The sequence below is a fragment of the Pseudovirgaria hyperparasitica genome (genome assembly GCF_010093815.1).
Source record: "Pseudovirgaria hyperparasitica strain CBS 121739 unplaced genomic scaffold EJ05scaffold_11, whole genome shotgun sequence".
NCBI lineage: Eukaryota > Fungi > Ascomycota > Dothideomycetes > Acrospermales > Acrospermaceae > Pseudovirgaria > Pseudovirgaria hyperparasitica.
Window position 1 is genome coordinate 537,336 of NW_022985559.1, and position 17,506 is coordinate 554,841.

The 17,506-nt window shown below is 34.6% G+C and overlaps 2 protein-coding genes across 2 annotated transcripts; both read right to left on the reverse strand.

The window, feature by feature from the left end:
- EJ05DRAFT_477595 (uncharacterized protein) lies at positions 1-997 on the reverse strand. The gene is made up of 3 exons (XM_033744278.1): positions 702-997; positions 478-646; positions 1-426 (listed from the first exon to the last, which is right to left on the reverse strand). The coding sequence occupies exons 1-3, from the start codon at positions 771-773 to the stop codon at positions 392-394; spliced, it is 276 nt and encodes a 91-aa protein (XP_033598904.1). The 5' UTR covers positions 774-997; the 3' UTR covers positions 1-391.
- A 351-nt stretch (positions 998-1,348) lies between these two features.
- EJ05DRAFT_539415 (D-xylulose kinase-like protein) lies at positions 1,349-3,494 on the reverse strand. The gene is made up of 3 exons (XM_033749515.1): positions 3,285-3,494; positions 2,767-3,233; positions 1,349-2,718 (listed from the first exon to the last, which is right to left on the reverse strand). The coding sequence occupies exons 1-3, from the start codon at positions 3,337-3,339 to the stop codon at positions 1,474-1,476; spliced, it is 1,767 nt and encodes a 588-aa protein (XP_033598905.1). The 5' UTR covers positions 3,340-3,494; the 3' UTR covers positions 1,349-1,473.
- Positions 3,495-17,506: the final 14,012 nt, after the last annotated feature.

Consider the following 17,506-nt stretch of genomic DNA (forward strand, 5'->3'; position numbering starts at 1 on the left):
CTTTTGTCGACACGAGGAAAATTAAATATCGAAGTACATTTGTTGCGAAGCTCAGTCACCTTTAACTGAGATACAGAACATAAAAGAGAATAAAACATGGCGTATGACCTGATGGGGATCCTGCAGCCCAAAGAAGAAGCAGCCCATCAGCGACTACAGCACACATGTACTAAAGAAACAGAGAAAGACGAATAGATTTGCAACTTGTATGAAAGAGTCACAAGTAGTCGCTGAAAGAAGAAGACGATAGATAGCAATACAGCAGTATCTCACGTACAGTAACATAGACCATACATCTTCCAATACCACACCATCTTCATCCCAAGCTACATATATTCACACCTCTCCGAACCTTCCTAGGACCTCTCGAATCATCTCGTCGATGTCCTTCTCACGGACACAGCGATTGGAACTCATCCAAAGCCTCTATACACATATCAGTTCTCCTCTCGTTGAAACCACTCTCATCTGTCCTACGCTTATCAAACGACAGTGAAAGGGACTTGCGCTGCGCATCCTCCGCACTACATTCTGCCACAACACACGGCCCAGCGCTATCACCAACCGCTTCTTTATTGTCGCAAATGCATTGGACGTCGTTGGACAGACAACCGACAGACGAAATTGCGGCAGCAACGCAGGGTTGCTGTTCCCATCAGTGAAAGAAAGTAAGAAACGGGGATATAAAGACGTAAACATACCGCGCAGTTGGGAACTTGGGCAGCAACAGTAGCGACCAGGATGGCCAGAGTAGCGGGAAGTAAGAAGTGCATTGTATGTTCTAGGTCGAGGCTATGAATTTTAAGCCAAGGAAGAAGGTGAGGAATGATATGTTATGGTGTGTAACGAAACGTAGAGGTGTGGCATCATATATAGTCATCGCTCGCGGCGTATTTCAGCTCGAAAAAGGCAGAGATATTGAAACAGAGACATTCAAGCGCGTTAATGTCGTGTTTGCGGTCAGTAGAATAGGTTCTTGTAAGCGAAAGCGGCGATACGTAACCCAATCAAAAACATCAATAACAGATGTGGGCTCGGTATTTTGCACGACTTTGAAACCTCTCTAAGGAGCAAACTAAGACAATGAAGTCATGGTGGTCCTCATTCGTGCGTGTATTGCTGAAAGTGGACTTGATAGGCACCAGTAAGCGATAGTGCTGACATTAGACAGGGGTCAATGTGATTGCCTGAAACGGCGGTTGGCGAGAATGCGATAAATTAAGCGAGCGAAAGCAATGCTGGTTTGTGTCTGAGAGCAGGAAGCGAGAATAGCATTTACTGTTCAAGGAGAGATCAAAGATTATGACGCCAGCTCACGAGTATTTTGTGTTTGTCAGGAAGTTTCTCGGGCGATAATACGGCTTGGCTATACGAGGCTGAATTCGGACTGTCGCCTGAAACCTGAAATTAACGGACTACAATAATTGACGGCGAATGATGCTCGAGTGTTACTATGGTTTATGTAGCATCGAACTATGATCCCTGGGCAGCGATTCTGATGACCTCATTTTCTACCATCTCGAAACCAGTCAATGCATTTCCATATTGCTCAAAGACCCCTTCCGTGTAGCCATCCGCGACCCTTTTCACGAAATCCTCCTCTTTCCATCTCGCTTCTACGAAGTCCTCAAACGTCTCTCTTCCCTCCCTCCTGCATCCCCACACTGCCTTGTACGCACTGCCCAGAGCACATGCATTCCCCCCAATGTCCAACTTGAACACGCCTTCGGAGCCACCAAGCACCTCGCCCGCGATTTTGGCGATCGCGTCATTGTTGCTGCCACCGCCGACGAGGTACACACGGCGCGGCTGCGCGGGAAGGAGCTTTCCCGTCTCGGTTCGTTGTGGGTGTACGAGATTGTGTGAGCGTAGACGTAAAGAGAGGAACTGTGATTCCACAATAGCGCGGGCGTCGGCTGTGGCGCTGGGCCATGAGTCTGTACCAGGTTCTACAGGTTTTAGGTCCTTGGATGTAGAGTTCCAAAGATAACGCCAAGAACCGGCTTTCACATTCGGGACAATTTCAGGGCGAGGGAAGAATAGACCAATGCGAGCGTTATCCTTCGAGGAATCCTTCTGGCCAAGAGCAGGGGTGCTGAGGAGTGTTCTGTTGAACGCGGCCCATATGTTAGCGTCTTCTGAGGATTCGAGGTCATTAATGGCATCGCGGACGTGCTCACGGGCGAGGCCGCCATTCTTATAACACAGCATGAACATATAGAGACCGGCTGTAGCTGGGTGGTTCATGAAGTGATATGAGGGATCTGGCTGGTACTGCGGGGTAGACATGAGGAAGGTAGTCGAGGTCCCCAGCGATACTATGGCATCAGAGGCCTGGAGAGGGAGAGCAAGAATGGTGGATGGGTTGTCGCCAGTGCAAACGATGACGGCGCAGTCTTTGCGGAAGCCAAATCGGTGAACAAAGTAAGGCGAGATCGGTCCAAGCGTTTCGCCACCATCTTCAGGGACGGGGCCAAGCTTCTCCTTCAGTCCTTCCGACCCATCTTCACCAGCAACAAGAGCTAGGAGATCCTCCTGCCATCGGCCTTTGCTGACGTCCCACATGTTCATTCCGCCGACATCGCCAATGTCGATTGGCGCTATCTTTCCCATGAATATCGAAGCAATGAAAGAGGACACGAGGGATATGCGAGCAGTTTTCTTGTAGTGTTCAGGGTACTTGGTGCGGAAACGAAGAATTTGAGGTCCACTGAAGCGCTATCATGGATATCAGTAGTATGTTCGTTCCAGCCGTAGAACACTCACATGATGCGCCTTGCTACCAGTGACCATAGCCAGCCTTCCCGGGCTCCCTAGATGTAAATCGAATATCTCACATTGCTTCTGTGTGCTCGCATCTTGCCAATTTGGACTGTGTGGATGACTAAAAACACCGCCAGCCTCATTGCTATGCTCCGGACCCATCTGCTCCACTAAAGTCTTCGCCGGATTTAGCGAGCTCATGATCTTCTCCGCATCTGTGCTCCAGAAAACAGTGCCATGCTGCATGCCAGCACCAGATATGCCTGCGATCCTCGAGAAGTCCAGTCCCTGCGCCTTTAGACGCTGAAGCACTAAGTCAAAGGCCTCAAGCCACATGTTATTCGGTGCGAATATCTCTCCCTCGGAGGGGTTGGTAAGAACGCCTTTAGTGATGCCATATTTTCTAAGGTCGGCATCGAAGTCGACTTTTGCTTCAAAGACGAGCTTGAGATCTGCCTTGACCACGATACCTGCATAGTTTGTCAGCGCTGTGCCCCAAGTTTGGGACCTTGTAAGCGCACCTTTGAGCTGTTGGGTACTCAGGTCGAATCCCAAGAATAGATCATTGTCAGCCATTATCGATATGGGTAGGGCATGTAAATCGTCCAAGCATATGTAGGACAGAACATGGGATCAGTTCAAAGTAGAAGAGAATGATCGAAGGGCGCATTACGTTCAATTGGGCCAATAATTAATTGGGCGCAAGTTGAGACGCGGTGTAAGGTGGCAGGAGCTCCCCGGCGGGTTCAAAGAAGTGGGGCTTAGTGTCAACTGCTTGTAACGTCAGGGTCCAGCGTGGTAGCGTTGCGCCAAGCCTCGTGGGATGATATTACCCGGTGTCCCAATCATCTATCAGCCTATACCTGTTCTCGCGTTTGGCTTAGATCGCCAGGCTCGTCGACACATTCATTTTTGTTGGAATATTCAAGGCATCCTTATTAAGTTTAAGTTACAACCTACTAACCTTAGCCTCTTAACCAAGATAATACAATGATAATCTAAGATTCATTAACTATATTATAAGAGAAACGGAGACGTAATTAAGGTCATTAAATATATTCTATAATTATATAAAGAACTAAGTTCTAGGAGATAGAGTCGAAGCTATTTAACCGTTTAGACACTAGTTCTATTTAGAAAATAGTATCTCTTACTTAAAGTACCTTCTAATAATACTCCCCTATACTAGATATATATATATATTTAGTAATATTAGAATAAAGGAAAGCTTAAAGTAAGTAATAGTAAGAGATAGTACTAGAAGAATAAAGGAGAGATATAACTATAAGAGAAATAACTCTACTATAAACTAATTATTATCTTTATTTAATCTAGTAGTAGTAAGGGTAGTCCTTTTATTTCTATATTAGTAATATTATTATAACTTATAATATACTATATAGATATAACTCTATTAGTAAATAATTCTTAAATTATATAATAGTATATCGTGATATATTTAGACTATACTATAATTTACTAGTTTTAGATAAGGGCTATAGTAGCTTAATTATCTATAAGAAGATAGAGAACTAGAATATTATAACTTATAAAGATCTCTTTTATATCTAGTAGAGCCTACTATAAGTAACTTATAGTCTTTAAGTAGACTATATACTCTACTTCGTAGGTTGACTTAGTAATATATAATTACCTTTTACTATTCTAGACTATTATAATAAACCTTCCTAGATAAGGGTGCGGCTTATCCCTAAAGTAGTCCGTTCTATAGAGTATTCTAGCTTTTCTAAAGGTAAAGAGTACTTAGAAGGCTCTAAGAGATATAAGTAGGTTTATAGTAAGTATTAATAGAGTATAAATAGTAACTAGCTAGTAGGCGAGTAAAGTAGTAATTATATTAGTATAAGTTTAAATTAATTACTATAGAACTATCTCTTAAGGTCAGGTCTAAAGGGTCTATATAGTTCTACTAAGGTCCTCTAATCGGAATACTTATTCTAAGCGTTTAGTATATTACTTAGAATACTAATATTCTATTTCTAATTACTATATAGATTACTTAGAATACCTATTCTAAGTATCTATAATTAGCTCTTCCTATAGGTATCTATCTCGGCCTTAGGTTATTACCTAAGACTATCTATTATATTATAGGTATCTCTTCTACGTACTATACTACCTCTTATACTACTCGTGCTAGAGTCTACGTATCCTTCTATAGCTCTAGCTAGTAATTTATTATATAATGCCCCTTCTAAGGTACTTCGTCCCGAAGTACTTTCGTAGTTACTTATAAGTAGAGGGTTATCCTAATTTTCTTTAGTAAGGAACCCTTCTTCTTTTTCTTCCGTTATACCTAGAGTTATAAAATTAGTTAAGTCTTCTAAATCTAATCCGGCGAAATAGAGAGTTACTTTATCTATTTTAATTAATTATAAAGGTAATAAAATACCTTTCCCTTACTTATTCTATAAGAAATATAGTTTAACTTATAGAGCGGTATTCGTAAAGTCTAATAAGTGTTTAGAGTATATTTGGCGGGGTCGCTCGGTAAGTAAGTATAGGATTAAGGCTTTAAGTAAATTATCTTATAAGTTCCCTTTCCTCTTATTAGGGCTAGTAAGTAATATTTCTAGATAAGAAGGTTTATTCTAAAAAGACTTATCTTAAGTTAGAGAAAGAATATACGGCCGCTACTTAGCGAAAAGCTTAGTAGAACGCTTAGACCGCCTTTACGCGTCTAGAGCGTCTAGAGAAATAGTAGAAGCTATTAGAGTATCGTTAAAATAATATACTTTATTAGAATCTATTAGTAATAGACCTTAAGGAGGAGAAGGAGCGATTTAAATAATAACGGAGAGTTACCGTTAAGGAGGTTCCGAATCCTCCCTTAGGTTTTAATAATTCTTAGCTTAGTATAGAGGACTAGGCGAATCTAGGTTTATTTAATAGAACTTCTATAATAGTTACTAGTAGTTCATTAAATATTCCCTAGGTTCCTAAGTATTTAATTCGTATCCATAGCTCTTCTATTTAATTAGGTATTCTAGTATTTTATTACTAATTCTAGATTCTAGAATTCTTTTAACTTCGAATTCTTCGTCTATAGCTTTAATATTAGTTTTAATTTTTATATTATATAGTGCTGGTTCTAGTAACGAGATATAAAATACTAGGTATATCCTTATATTCTAAGGTAAGAATAGTTTATAATTAACTTCTAAAATTTTTCGTTTTATTCGGAAAGGTCTAATCTTTTTAAAGTCTAGTTTACTATTTAGTCGTTATATCTTAATATTTTTCCGTATAAGGAATACTAGGTCTCCCCCCCTTAGGGATAGTCCCTTTATTCTCTTTTAATTTATATATTTTACTATTCTTTTATTTATAAAAGAAAGTTCGGTCTATAGCTCCGAGTATAGCTTATATAGCTATTCTACCTTAATCTTTACTTTCGGTATAGACTATTCTAGTCTATAATTATAGCTAGCTATAGAGTTAAATCCGTAGTTCGTGTAGAACGGTAAGGTTTTAGTTATTAAGGTTATCACGCTATTATAGGCGAATTAAGCTAGTAGTAGTAGTTCTATCTAATTATCTTATTATTTATTAATATAGTATTAGAGGTATTATTCTAGTATCCTATTTAGAATCTCTATTTATCTATCTATCTATAGATAATAGGCTATCGATAGTTAGTAGTTCGTTCTAAGCTATTATACTAGGCTTTTCTAAAAGTTTAATATAAAGAGCTTATCTCTATTAGATATAATACTATTAGATAAACTATAGTTCGCTATAACCACCTATAGAAATACATAGGCTATTTCTTCTACATCTATATCTTTCTAATAGGGTATAAAGTAGGCGTACTTCGTAAGCTTATTAACTACTACTAGTATAGCATTATACTATACTCGCAAAACTAGTTCCCTTAAGAGTAGTAGATCTATTATAAAATCTATAGAGATTATTTCCTAAGCACATAATAGTAGGGGAATTAGTTAGAGTTCTCCATATAGTTTATATCTATTAGATTAGCTTTTATTATATAAGATATAGTCTTATATAACTTCCTTAATAACTTATCTTTCCTTATAAGTTATATAGTATCTCTTAAATCTTTTATAAGTTTTTATTTCTCTTTAATATACGTGTATTAGATCTTCATAGAATTCTTTAATAAAATAGTAGACCTCGTCCCTTAGGATTATACTCCTTCCCTTAGGGTCCTTAAATATAAATTCTTTCCGTGTTACTATAATATATCGCGTTAGTCTAAGGTTTCTATCTTTAGTAATCTCTAATATAGTCTATTCTATAGTAGGTTCTTTTTACTCGTATTCCGCTTATTAGCTAAGGGCGTTAGCTCTTCCGTTTTCGGATCCTTTATAGTATATAATTTAGATATTAAATTCTATAAGAAGCTCGTACTAACTAATTTATTTCTTTTAGAGTTCTTTCGTGGTAGTAAAGGTAGTTAGGTTTTTATAGTTAGTATATATCTTTACTATATAGCCTAATCTATAGAGGTAGCTTCTCTATTTCTTAAGGTATTTAATAATAGTATAGAGTTCTTTTTTATAGATTAGCTAGTTTATTTCTAACTCTCGGAACTTTCGGGAGTAAAATACTATAGAGTATCTTTTCCCTTATTTATCTATCTAGGTTAACTACCCTCCGATAGTAAATTCTAATATATCTATCTCGACTTTATAGGGTTTTCCTATTTAATATATCTTTAATATAGGTTTAGTTATAATAGACTCTTTTAATTATTAAAATACTTATTCTTACTTTAGTCTCTATTTAAATATTATATTTTTCTTTATAAGCTTATATAGTAGGGCCGTTTTCATAGAATAGTTATATATAAATTTTCTATAAAAGTTCGTGAATCTAGTGAATCCTTAGATTTCCTTAACTATCTTAGGTTACTTCTAGTTTTTAATAGCCTTAACTTTCTTTAGGTCTATTTATATTTCTCTAGGTATAATCTTAAATTCTAAAAATATAACTTTCTATATATAGAAGATACTCTTCTTTAACTCTACTAGTAGATTTACTATCTATAATTTCTAAAGTACCTTATATACGTGTTCTCTATACTCTAATAGGTTTCTTAAATAAATTAATATATCGTCTAGGTAGACGATTATAAAGTAGTTAAGGTATTCTTATAGCACGTTATTAATTAGTACTTAGAATATAGCTAGTATATTAGTTAGTCTAAATAGTATTACTAGATATTTATAGTAGCCGTATTAAGTCCGAAAAGCTATTTTCTATTTATCTTCTTCTACTATATATATAAGGTTATAGACTCCTTATAAGTCTATTATAGTAAAGTACTAAGCTTCTATAAGTTAGTTCTATAATTTATTAATTTAGAGTAGAGAGTATCTATTTTTAATAGTAATATTATTTAAGTATTAATAGTCTATATAGGGTCGTTCACTCCTATCTTTCTTTAGTATAAAGAGTATTAGATATCCGGTAGGTGATTTAGAGGGTTAGATATATCCCTTTACTTCTATTTTTTTAATATATTATCGCGTTATCTCTAGTTATTTTTTAGTAAGTTAGTATATACTTTTTAACGTGGGTACTATTCCTAGTTAGAGTATTATTATATAATTATACGGCCTACGCTTTAGTAGTCCCGTCTTAAGTTCTTCTTTAAAGATAATATAGTATTAGTAGTATTCCTTTAGTACGAGTACGTCGTTTATTTTTTAAATCTATTTATTTATGGGCGTGCCTTATTATACTATATATTTCTTATATAAGGGTCTACTCTTTACGTTACCTTACTTATCGTTAAGCTTCCGAATATAGTAAATAGACTTTCTAGTTATTAGCGCCTTCACGGGTTTATTAATCTCTACTTCTTCTTTAATAGTTTCTAAGGGTCTTAATATTCTCTAGGGTATAATTTCCTTAGTTTTCTAGTTAATTATAGGATTAACTTCTTTAAGCTATAGTATTCCTAGGATTAAGTTATATTATTCTAGTTCCGCTATATCTAGTCGTAATTACTAGTATCCTACTATTAAGACTAAATCTAGGGGTTCTATTTCTAAGTATACTATTCTATTAGTATATTCTATATCGAGTCCTTTAAACGTAGATAGCTTCTATAGTTCTTCTTTACTATTATAAGGTATTTTTAGTTTATCTACTATATTTAGAGAGATAAAATTAGACTATACTCCGCTATTAATTAGTACTTTAATAGAGTATCTTTAATAGAGCTAAATTTTAAGAGATATTTATGTTTCGTTATCTAAGCTACTAATAGATATAAGAGATTTTCTTTTTAGCTTAGCTACTTCTCTTAGTACGTCTAGTCTTCCTAGTTTTTTTATAGCTTACTAAGTTCTTATTCCGTTTCTTATATAAGTTAGATTATAGATTAAACTCGTTTCTTGATTTCGCCTAAGTCTACTTAAAGGTTATACTATATAATAGTCTTAGATATTAAATAGATTCGGCACGTAACGTCCGGGCATTAGGTATATCGGTTCTCTAGATAAATTTCGTTTTCTACCCGTTTTAATATAAAGTAGTTTTTATTAGCTTCCTTAGTAATTATTTTATACTATTATATATCTTCGTCTCTAAAGGCTTTTAGAATCGCTTGGTTTTAATACTATTATAGAAACTATTTCTAGGTTCGCTTCTTATAGAGGTGGCGAAGATAGTTATTATAGATATAAGTAACCTAGGAAGTCTTACCGTGTTCCTTGTGGTAGGGTAAAATAAGTTAGTTATCTTCTAATTAGATTTCCGCGTCTCTCCTAGGTAGATCTCTATTATCCTTATCTATATACTTTCCGTAGTAATAGATAATATAGTAAGTAATAGGGTCTTATATTATTATTAACTTATTATATAGTTCCTCTATAGTAAGGGTTTCTTCCTCGCTATCTTCTTTTATAGTACTTCCTTTAATTATTACTTCTTTAGATACTATTTCTTTAGTTAGTTTAGATCTTCTTATTACTTCTAAGTGTTTCTATAGTTCTACTTTTTCGTGAAGCGATAGGGGTTATTTACTAGCTATTAAGGCGTTTCTTTTCTTTAGATACTACTCTATACTATCTTTCTCTAACTTATATATAAAATAGAGGTTATTAGTATAACTAGTCTATAATATAGCTATATAAGGTACTTCTTTCTTTTCTATAGCGAAGTTCCCTTATCTTAGTACCGGGTCTTTAATCTAGTTTTTCTTATTCTTATTTTTCGGGTATTCTCGTACGTAGTACCCCTTTTCCTTATAGTAGAGATACTTATCTTTCTTCTTTAGTTACTCCTTTTCTTTATTAGATAGACGTTTTATCTATAAGGCGCTAAGTTCTATAGGTGCGGGTCCGTTATAGAATCTCTTATATAAGTAGTTTAGGGCTTTATTAACGTAGCCCCTCCTTATATCTTATTTAAGTATAGGTTAAAAGATCTTCTTCCCTCTTTTCTTATAGTATCTCTTATATAGTTAGTTATTAATCTAGACTATAAGCTTAATATACTCCTAGAGATTAGTAGAACGGTCTCTCTCTCTAGAGATTTCGTTCTTAATATCGTTATATAATCTAGTATAGAACTAGAGGATTAGGGGTTTATCATCCTATCCTAGCTAACTAGAGATTTATTAGAATTTAGAGGTGTAGTTAGACGCGGATTTCGTTTAGACTATTTACTAGATTTATCTCTTAGCTATCCTTTATTTATCTATATCTCTAAAGGTTATTTTAATATATTCCTTAAATTCTTCGAAACGTTTAAAGATCTTAGTAGTATTATTCTATTAATCCTACGGATTATTTTCTATAAAGTCCCTTAAGTAGGGCTTAAACCACGCGAGTGCGTCTCCCTTTAGTAGTCTAGTAGTAAATATAACTTATTTCTCTAGGTTCTAAATTTAATAGGCCTAAAGGTATATTCTAATCTATATTAGGAATCCTTAGAGTTTACTTTACTTACCTTTAAAAGGTTCTAGGATTTTTCTTTTAAAGCCCTCTTTAGCTTTTCTAAGTTTAACGTTTTCCCTCCGGAGCTCTATAACTTACTCTCCTAGTTCTATAATAAGATATCTAACTTATTCTATAGTTAGTACTTATAGGGCGGTTTGTAAAGATAAGGATTATCCGTCGTTTACTATTTTACGTTTAAATAGATAGCGTGAATACTTACTTTAGAGTCTAAGACGAGTAATTAAACTATAATAAACCTTCCTAGATAAGGGTGCGGCTTATCTCTAAAGTAGTCCGTTCTATAGAGTATTCCGGCTTTCCTAAAGATAAAGGGTACTTAGAAGGCTCTAAGAGATACGAGTAGGTTTATAGTAAGTATTAATAGGGTATAAATAGTAACTAGCTAGTAGGCGAGTAAAGTAGTAATTATATTAGTATAAGTTTAAATTAATTACTATAGAACTATCTCTCGAGGTCGGGTCTAAAGGGTCTATATAGTTCTACTAAGGTCCTCTAATTAGAATACTTATTCTAAGCGTTTAGTGCGTTACTTAGAATACTAATATTCTATTCCTAATTACTATATAGGTTACTTAGAATACCTATTCTAAGTATCTATGATTAGCTCTTCGTATAGGTGTCTATCTCGGCCTTAGGTTACTATCTAAGGCTATCTATTATATTATAGGCACCTCTTCTACGTGCTATACTACCTCTTACGCTACTCGTGCTAGAGTCTATATATTCTTCTATGGCTCTAGCTAGTGATTTATTATAGCTATTAAGCTTCTATTTAATTAAAGTATATATATAGAGATAGACTTTATAGTATTAGGGTCTAAACCCTAAGAAGTATCTAAGAATATATTAATTTCTATTATACCTTTAGATTTCTTTAGTATAAGGCATTAGTTAATAGTATACTTAATATATTATAATATACTAAAGGCTATTTAAGTATATTATTCTAATAGATTTATATTAAAAGTAGTATATATTCTAACTATAAAGGTAAGATCTAGATATATACTAGTGATAAGATAATTAAGTAATCTAATTAGTTATATATATATAAGCTAGTATTCTTAATTAATAATTTCTTCTAATCTTATTAGAAAGGTATTTATATTAACTAGAGTCTTTCTACTATTATAATCTATTATACTAAACCTTTTTAGAATATATTAAGAGTAAGCCTTTTAAGAAAGCTTAATTTAGTCTTCTTAAGATTAATTAATCTTAATACCTAATATTAAGCGCGCTTCTCTAAGATCTTTATATTTTATATATTTTATAATCTATTACTTAAAGTATTAAATATAAGGTTTCTCCTCTATAAGTAGTAGATTATTAATATATATAGTAATAATAATATATCTAATAAAGATATATAGATTAAACTATAACTATTAGAATTTAAGAGATTAAATGAGGTTATATAAGGTATAAAACTATTTCTAACTAGATTATTTTAATCTATAAATTACCTTTTAGAGCTTAAGAATCTTATCTAGTTTTTTAAATCCTAGCGGGTGCCTTATATAGATATTTTTAGATAGACTACTATTTAGATAGATAGTATTAAAATTAATCTAGTAAATATACTTACTATATTATATAGTCTATTAGAGTATAATATAAAGAGAATTATACTTAATAATAGATATAAAAGTTTTATTATAATTAAGACTATATTTCTACGTAAAGCCCTATATAATAAGATATACCTTATAAACTTTAGTATTATCTATAGTAGTCTTAATATTAAATACCTATCTAGAGTATTATAGCTATAGTAGTAGCATATACCATGTATAATTAATGTAGGTAGTTGCGAACCGGTCGTTTATATAAATATAACTAACCGGATACGTATATAGAAAATAGTATACTTTATAACTAATATAACTTAACTTATTAATAATCTTAATAAAGTAGTAGCTAAAAGCTAGTACCTACTAGTTTATATACTTCGAATACTAAGTCCTCTTTACTAGGCTATCTTAGTCGATATAGTAATAATAGAATAATCGCTAGTTTAAGCGACCTCCTTCTTACTATACCACCTATACTAACTACTTTATTATAGGCTAGTAAAACGTCCTCCTTCTAGTATACGGTATAAGTAGAATAGACTCGTCGTATTACTATAAACTTAACTCTCTAGAGCTCGAGAACGCTCTATTTACCGGTTACGAAACTATATATAGATCGAACTAGGTATCTATAACTCTATCGCTTCTATATCTTACTATTTAGCTTAAAAGTTTTCCGTTATACGCCGGACGCTAGCGATTTTATATTTCCTATACTCTTACTAGCCGCTTATAATAATAGCTTATATCGCTACTAGAGGACTTAGTTCTCCTAGGGTATTAACTATTTAGTTATAGATAAGTTAATCGATAGGCGTTTAGAAATCTACTACTACTTAAGATAGTACTTAATCGTCTTATTACTAACTATCTACCGCCCTCTACTCTAGAATGTTCCTTACGAAGTAGAAGGCTAGCTACCGAGCCTTTTCTACCGTAGTAGTTAATAAATCGCCTAGCGTTATAAGAGACGTATAACTCGTTCCTAAATAACCCGTTAATTCAAGCTTAGTACCCTTTAACTACTAGGCTTTCTAGGGCTTTCTTAAGCTCGTCGGACTCGGTTAATTATATAGTAAGCTCTAGCATAGACGCTACTATATCCGACTACCCTAAACGTGCTAGCACTTTAGTAGAATATACTATACTACGTTAGATAGATATAGACGCCGGTAATAGCGGCACGCTAGCTAGGGCCCTAACGACTAATAATAGGGACTTTACGGCAAGGTAGTAAGCTATAATTATAGCTATAATCTAGTAGACTCTTACTTAGTAGGCGGGTAGTTCACGAGATAACGACTAAAACCTAATAGATAGCGGTAAAAATCTACTATTTAACGATAACGAAGACGGTCGAGGGTTTAGAATATAAGAAATTAGATTCTTCTAACCCGACTTAGATTATAGCTTCGGAGACGGAGATATTATTTTTACCGGTTAGAACACGTATATATATAGCGTGTATATTTTCCTTAACCGGATTAAAGACGCTACTACGGCTAGAGGAACCGAAACTATTAAGTTAAAAATCTCTTAGTATCTATAAGGATATGCCCTCGAGTGGTTTATATTAGGTTTATCTAATCTTAAGAAGGAGGCGCTCCGTTACTTACCTAGTTTAGACGCCTAGACTACGGCCTTAATTAAGTAGTTTAAGTAGCTATTATCCGACGCTCTATTATCCCTTATAACGCGAAGATATACTCTCTAATAGACCCGCTCCCAAACCGACGTCGCTTTATATATATATACTATAGCTCACGACTATAGTGCCGTATAATTATTAGGCCCTTCTAGCTAAAACGCTTAGATATTTACATAGAACGGTATTAACATCCTCCTTTACTAGGGTCTACCTCTACTAATAGAATCTACGTCTCTAGTCTAATTTATATAAACTCTATAGATAAAACGCAAAGAATAGTACTAACTCGCCTACTATTACCTCGGGGGTACGTAGCGCGATACTTTAAGTTAATTTACTTAATAAGGAAGAGGAGATAGTTAATATAACGGCTCTTATCGCTATAACTTACCTTAACTATTTAGTAACTCTTAAGACTAGGGCTAGCCTAATAGCCGTTATCTTATAACTAATTAACCCGATTAACGCTATAACTCGTACTAGCCCCGCCCTCTATAATAGTTCTAATAAGGGTTAGAAGGTTTAGATAAAGGCGGTCGAAAGGCATTAGCTAACGCACGTTAGCTACTAGCTATAACTAGCGCTTCTATAGGTTATTCTACCGGTTCTAGAACGACTAATAAGCTCTATACTAGCTAGCCTCGGTCTCTCGGTAATAATAGACGATTTACCTAACCGCTACGACCGTTCTACTAGGCGTATAATATTTAGAAAGAATTATATAACCTAGACGTTAAAGATACTTACTATACGGGGGTCGAAGAAGCTTTCTTCTACCTTAGGCTAACTAATATAGATACTATTAAACTCATATAGTTTAGTGACGAAACCGGCCTCGCTAGCCTTAACCCGCCGCCTAGCGATATTGACGAGAGTCTACCTTCGTAGTTTATAGCGTGCTAAGTAACTAATGCACGTCTAGTACGCTAGATCTAATATAACGTTTATAACGAGGTATTTCTATCGCGAAATAAGCTATTTAAGTACCTTAAGAATAGAAAGTACCTTAAGACGATAGTAAAGGCTAAGGTTCCCCTACGTAATCGTATAGTCCTAAGATCGGACGTCGTATATTATAATATCTAGGGTAATATAGTACTATTATTAGTTAGTAATCTACTAGGCACCGGCTAAGCGTATAAAGGATCGTATTATATCTAAGTCGAGGCCTCGCTTAGTCTTAACGGCCCCATTGAATATATCTACCTAGATATAGGAAGCGTGGTAATACTAATCGACTAAGCCTTTCTTAAATAGTAGAACTCTAATACCTAAATACTTATCTAACTAGCTATTTCTATTTAAGGAGTAGAGGGAGTTAAGTCTATAAAGTCGACCGAGTTCGCGGTTATTATACTATTTCTCCTAGGCCGAACGTCCGACGGTTCGACCGCTATAATTATAAAAGTAATATACGAAGTATATATCCTTAACTATCTATAGATAGGTCTCCTTCTCGGAACCGACGTTATAGTACCTTAGAAGATAGATATCTATATAAGTACGTATATAATAACTATCGGTATATATGGCGGGATTACTATACTAACCTTTACTACTACTATTTAACTAGTAGTACGCCGGGGAGTAACCGTTTCGTAGTATACCGTCCTCTAGCCACGAATACTTATACTAGTCCCGATTATAATCTATTACTAGTATAAATTAGTCGTAGGAGATTACGTGTTTACCCTAACGTACGTAAGTATAAGGCTTAGTTAGAGCGGAGGCGTCTATGTATATCTTACTAACTAAAATATAGCGTATATATTTATTATAAACCGTGGATTTAGATTGGTACGCATAAATAAAAATATAAGACTTAGTATATTAACGGACGAAATAGACGCCCTCTATATATTTTAGACTAAAGTAGTCTCTTTAGATAGTACGGAGGAATTATCTATAAAGCTTACTCGGCTTAATAAAGTTAAATAGATAGGCGCGTTTAGTATAAAAATTTACGCTAAAGACGAAGTAACTACCTAGATATTTAATAAGATCGTCCGAAGTTACGCTATCTTATTTTATAATACTAGACTCGTAAATATTCTAGAGAAAGACTAGATGCGTATCCCTCTAGTAAGTGACTAGAAAACGGCTAGTATAAAGCTAAGCTACCGCATCTACCCGTTAGGAGCGAGCGGTAAGGCCATTATTAATAAGATATATAATAAGCTTTATATATAAGGTCGTATAGAATACCCGATATAGATAATACCGTTCGGTTTCCTAATATTTATTATATACTCTATAGTAAAGTTACTTACCTAGATATTACGCGAGGACGCTAGTCGGGCAGTTAGAGATATAAGAGGCCTAAATAAAATTAGTATTAAGGACTCCTACCTATTACTACTCTAGGGCGATATTATCTAATATATAGCCGGAAAGAAGTTCATATCTATCGTTAATATAGCTAGCTTCTTCTACTAGTGGCCGGTTACTAAGGAAGACTATTATAAACTAATATTTATATCGTACCGGGGCTAGGAGTAGTTAAACGTCGTTCTAATGGGTTTCTATAACTCTCTACCGTACGTATAGAGGTAGATTAATAAGATCTTACACGACGCTAGATACGAGGCGTTTACTATGGCATATATTAATAATATTCCCGTATTTAGTAAGGAACTTAACGAGTATCTTAACTACCTTTAGCGGGTGTTCGCTATACTATAAGTAAGAAACCTAACGCTTAAAGGTAAAAAGTATTACTTAGGATACCTATCTATTACCCTACTTAGTTAGAAGGTCGACGCTTATAGACTCTCTACTATAGCTGAGAAATTAGTAGCTATACGTAATCTCTAGTATCCTAAAACGCTCGATAAGCTCGAATACTACCTTAGACTAACCGGATAGTTATAGTAATACGTGCTATATTACGCTTAGCTTACCTAGGATCTATAGGCCGAGAAAATGCGTCTTCTTAAAGAAGTACCTTTAGCGAGATATATATATATAGTATACTATAAACGAATAAAGATCGCTCGAATAGACTAGCTATTAGCGTTATAGAAGGGTATTTAGGCCGCCTTCGCGGACGAGACTAAGCTCGTCTACTATAATCTAAAATAATAGCTCTACGTAGATATCGACGTATTAAAGTACGGCTTTAGAGTCTTCGCTTACTATATTAAAGAGGAAGTAGGCGATATTATAAAGATTAGATAATTAGATATCGAGCCTATTCTATACCTTAGTAAAGAACTCTCTATAGCCGAGTCGCGGTACTAGCTAATAGAGCTAGAAGTAGTAGCGGTCGTGTAGACTATACGCCGAATACGCTATATAGTTAACGGTTTAGACTAACTAACGATTATTATTACTAACTATATAGCCACGCCGAGTATCGTTTAATAGATAGCGCTTATAAGCTTATTAGTTAATAAGCTAAATCTCCGACTAGTACGGGCCTTATAGTATCTATTCTAGTTTAACCTAGAGCTTAAATATAGGCTAGGTAAAGAACACGTGGTACCTAACGCTCTTTCTCGGCTCCGTTAGATCCACGATAGAGCCTAGCTAAGAGACTTAGATATCCTTAAGAAGCTCTCGAC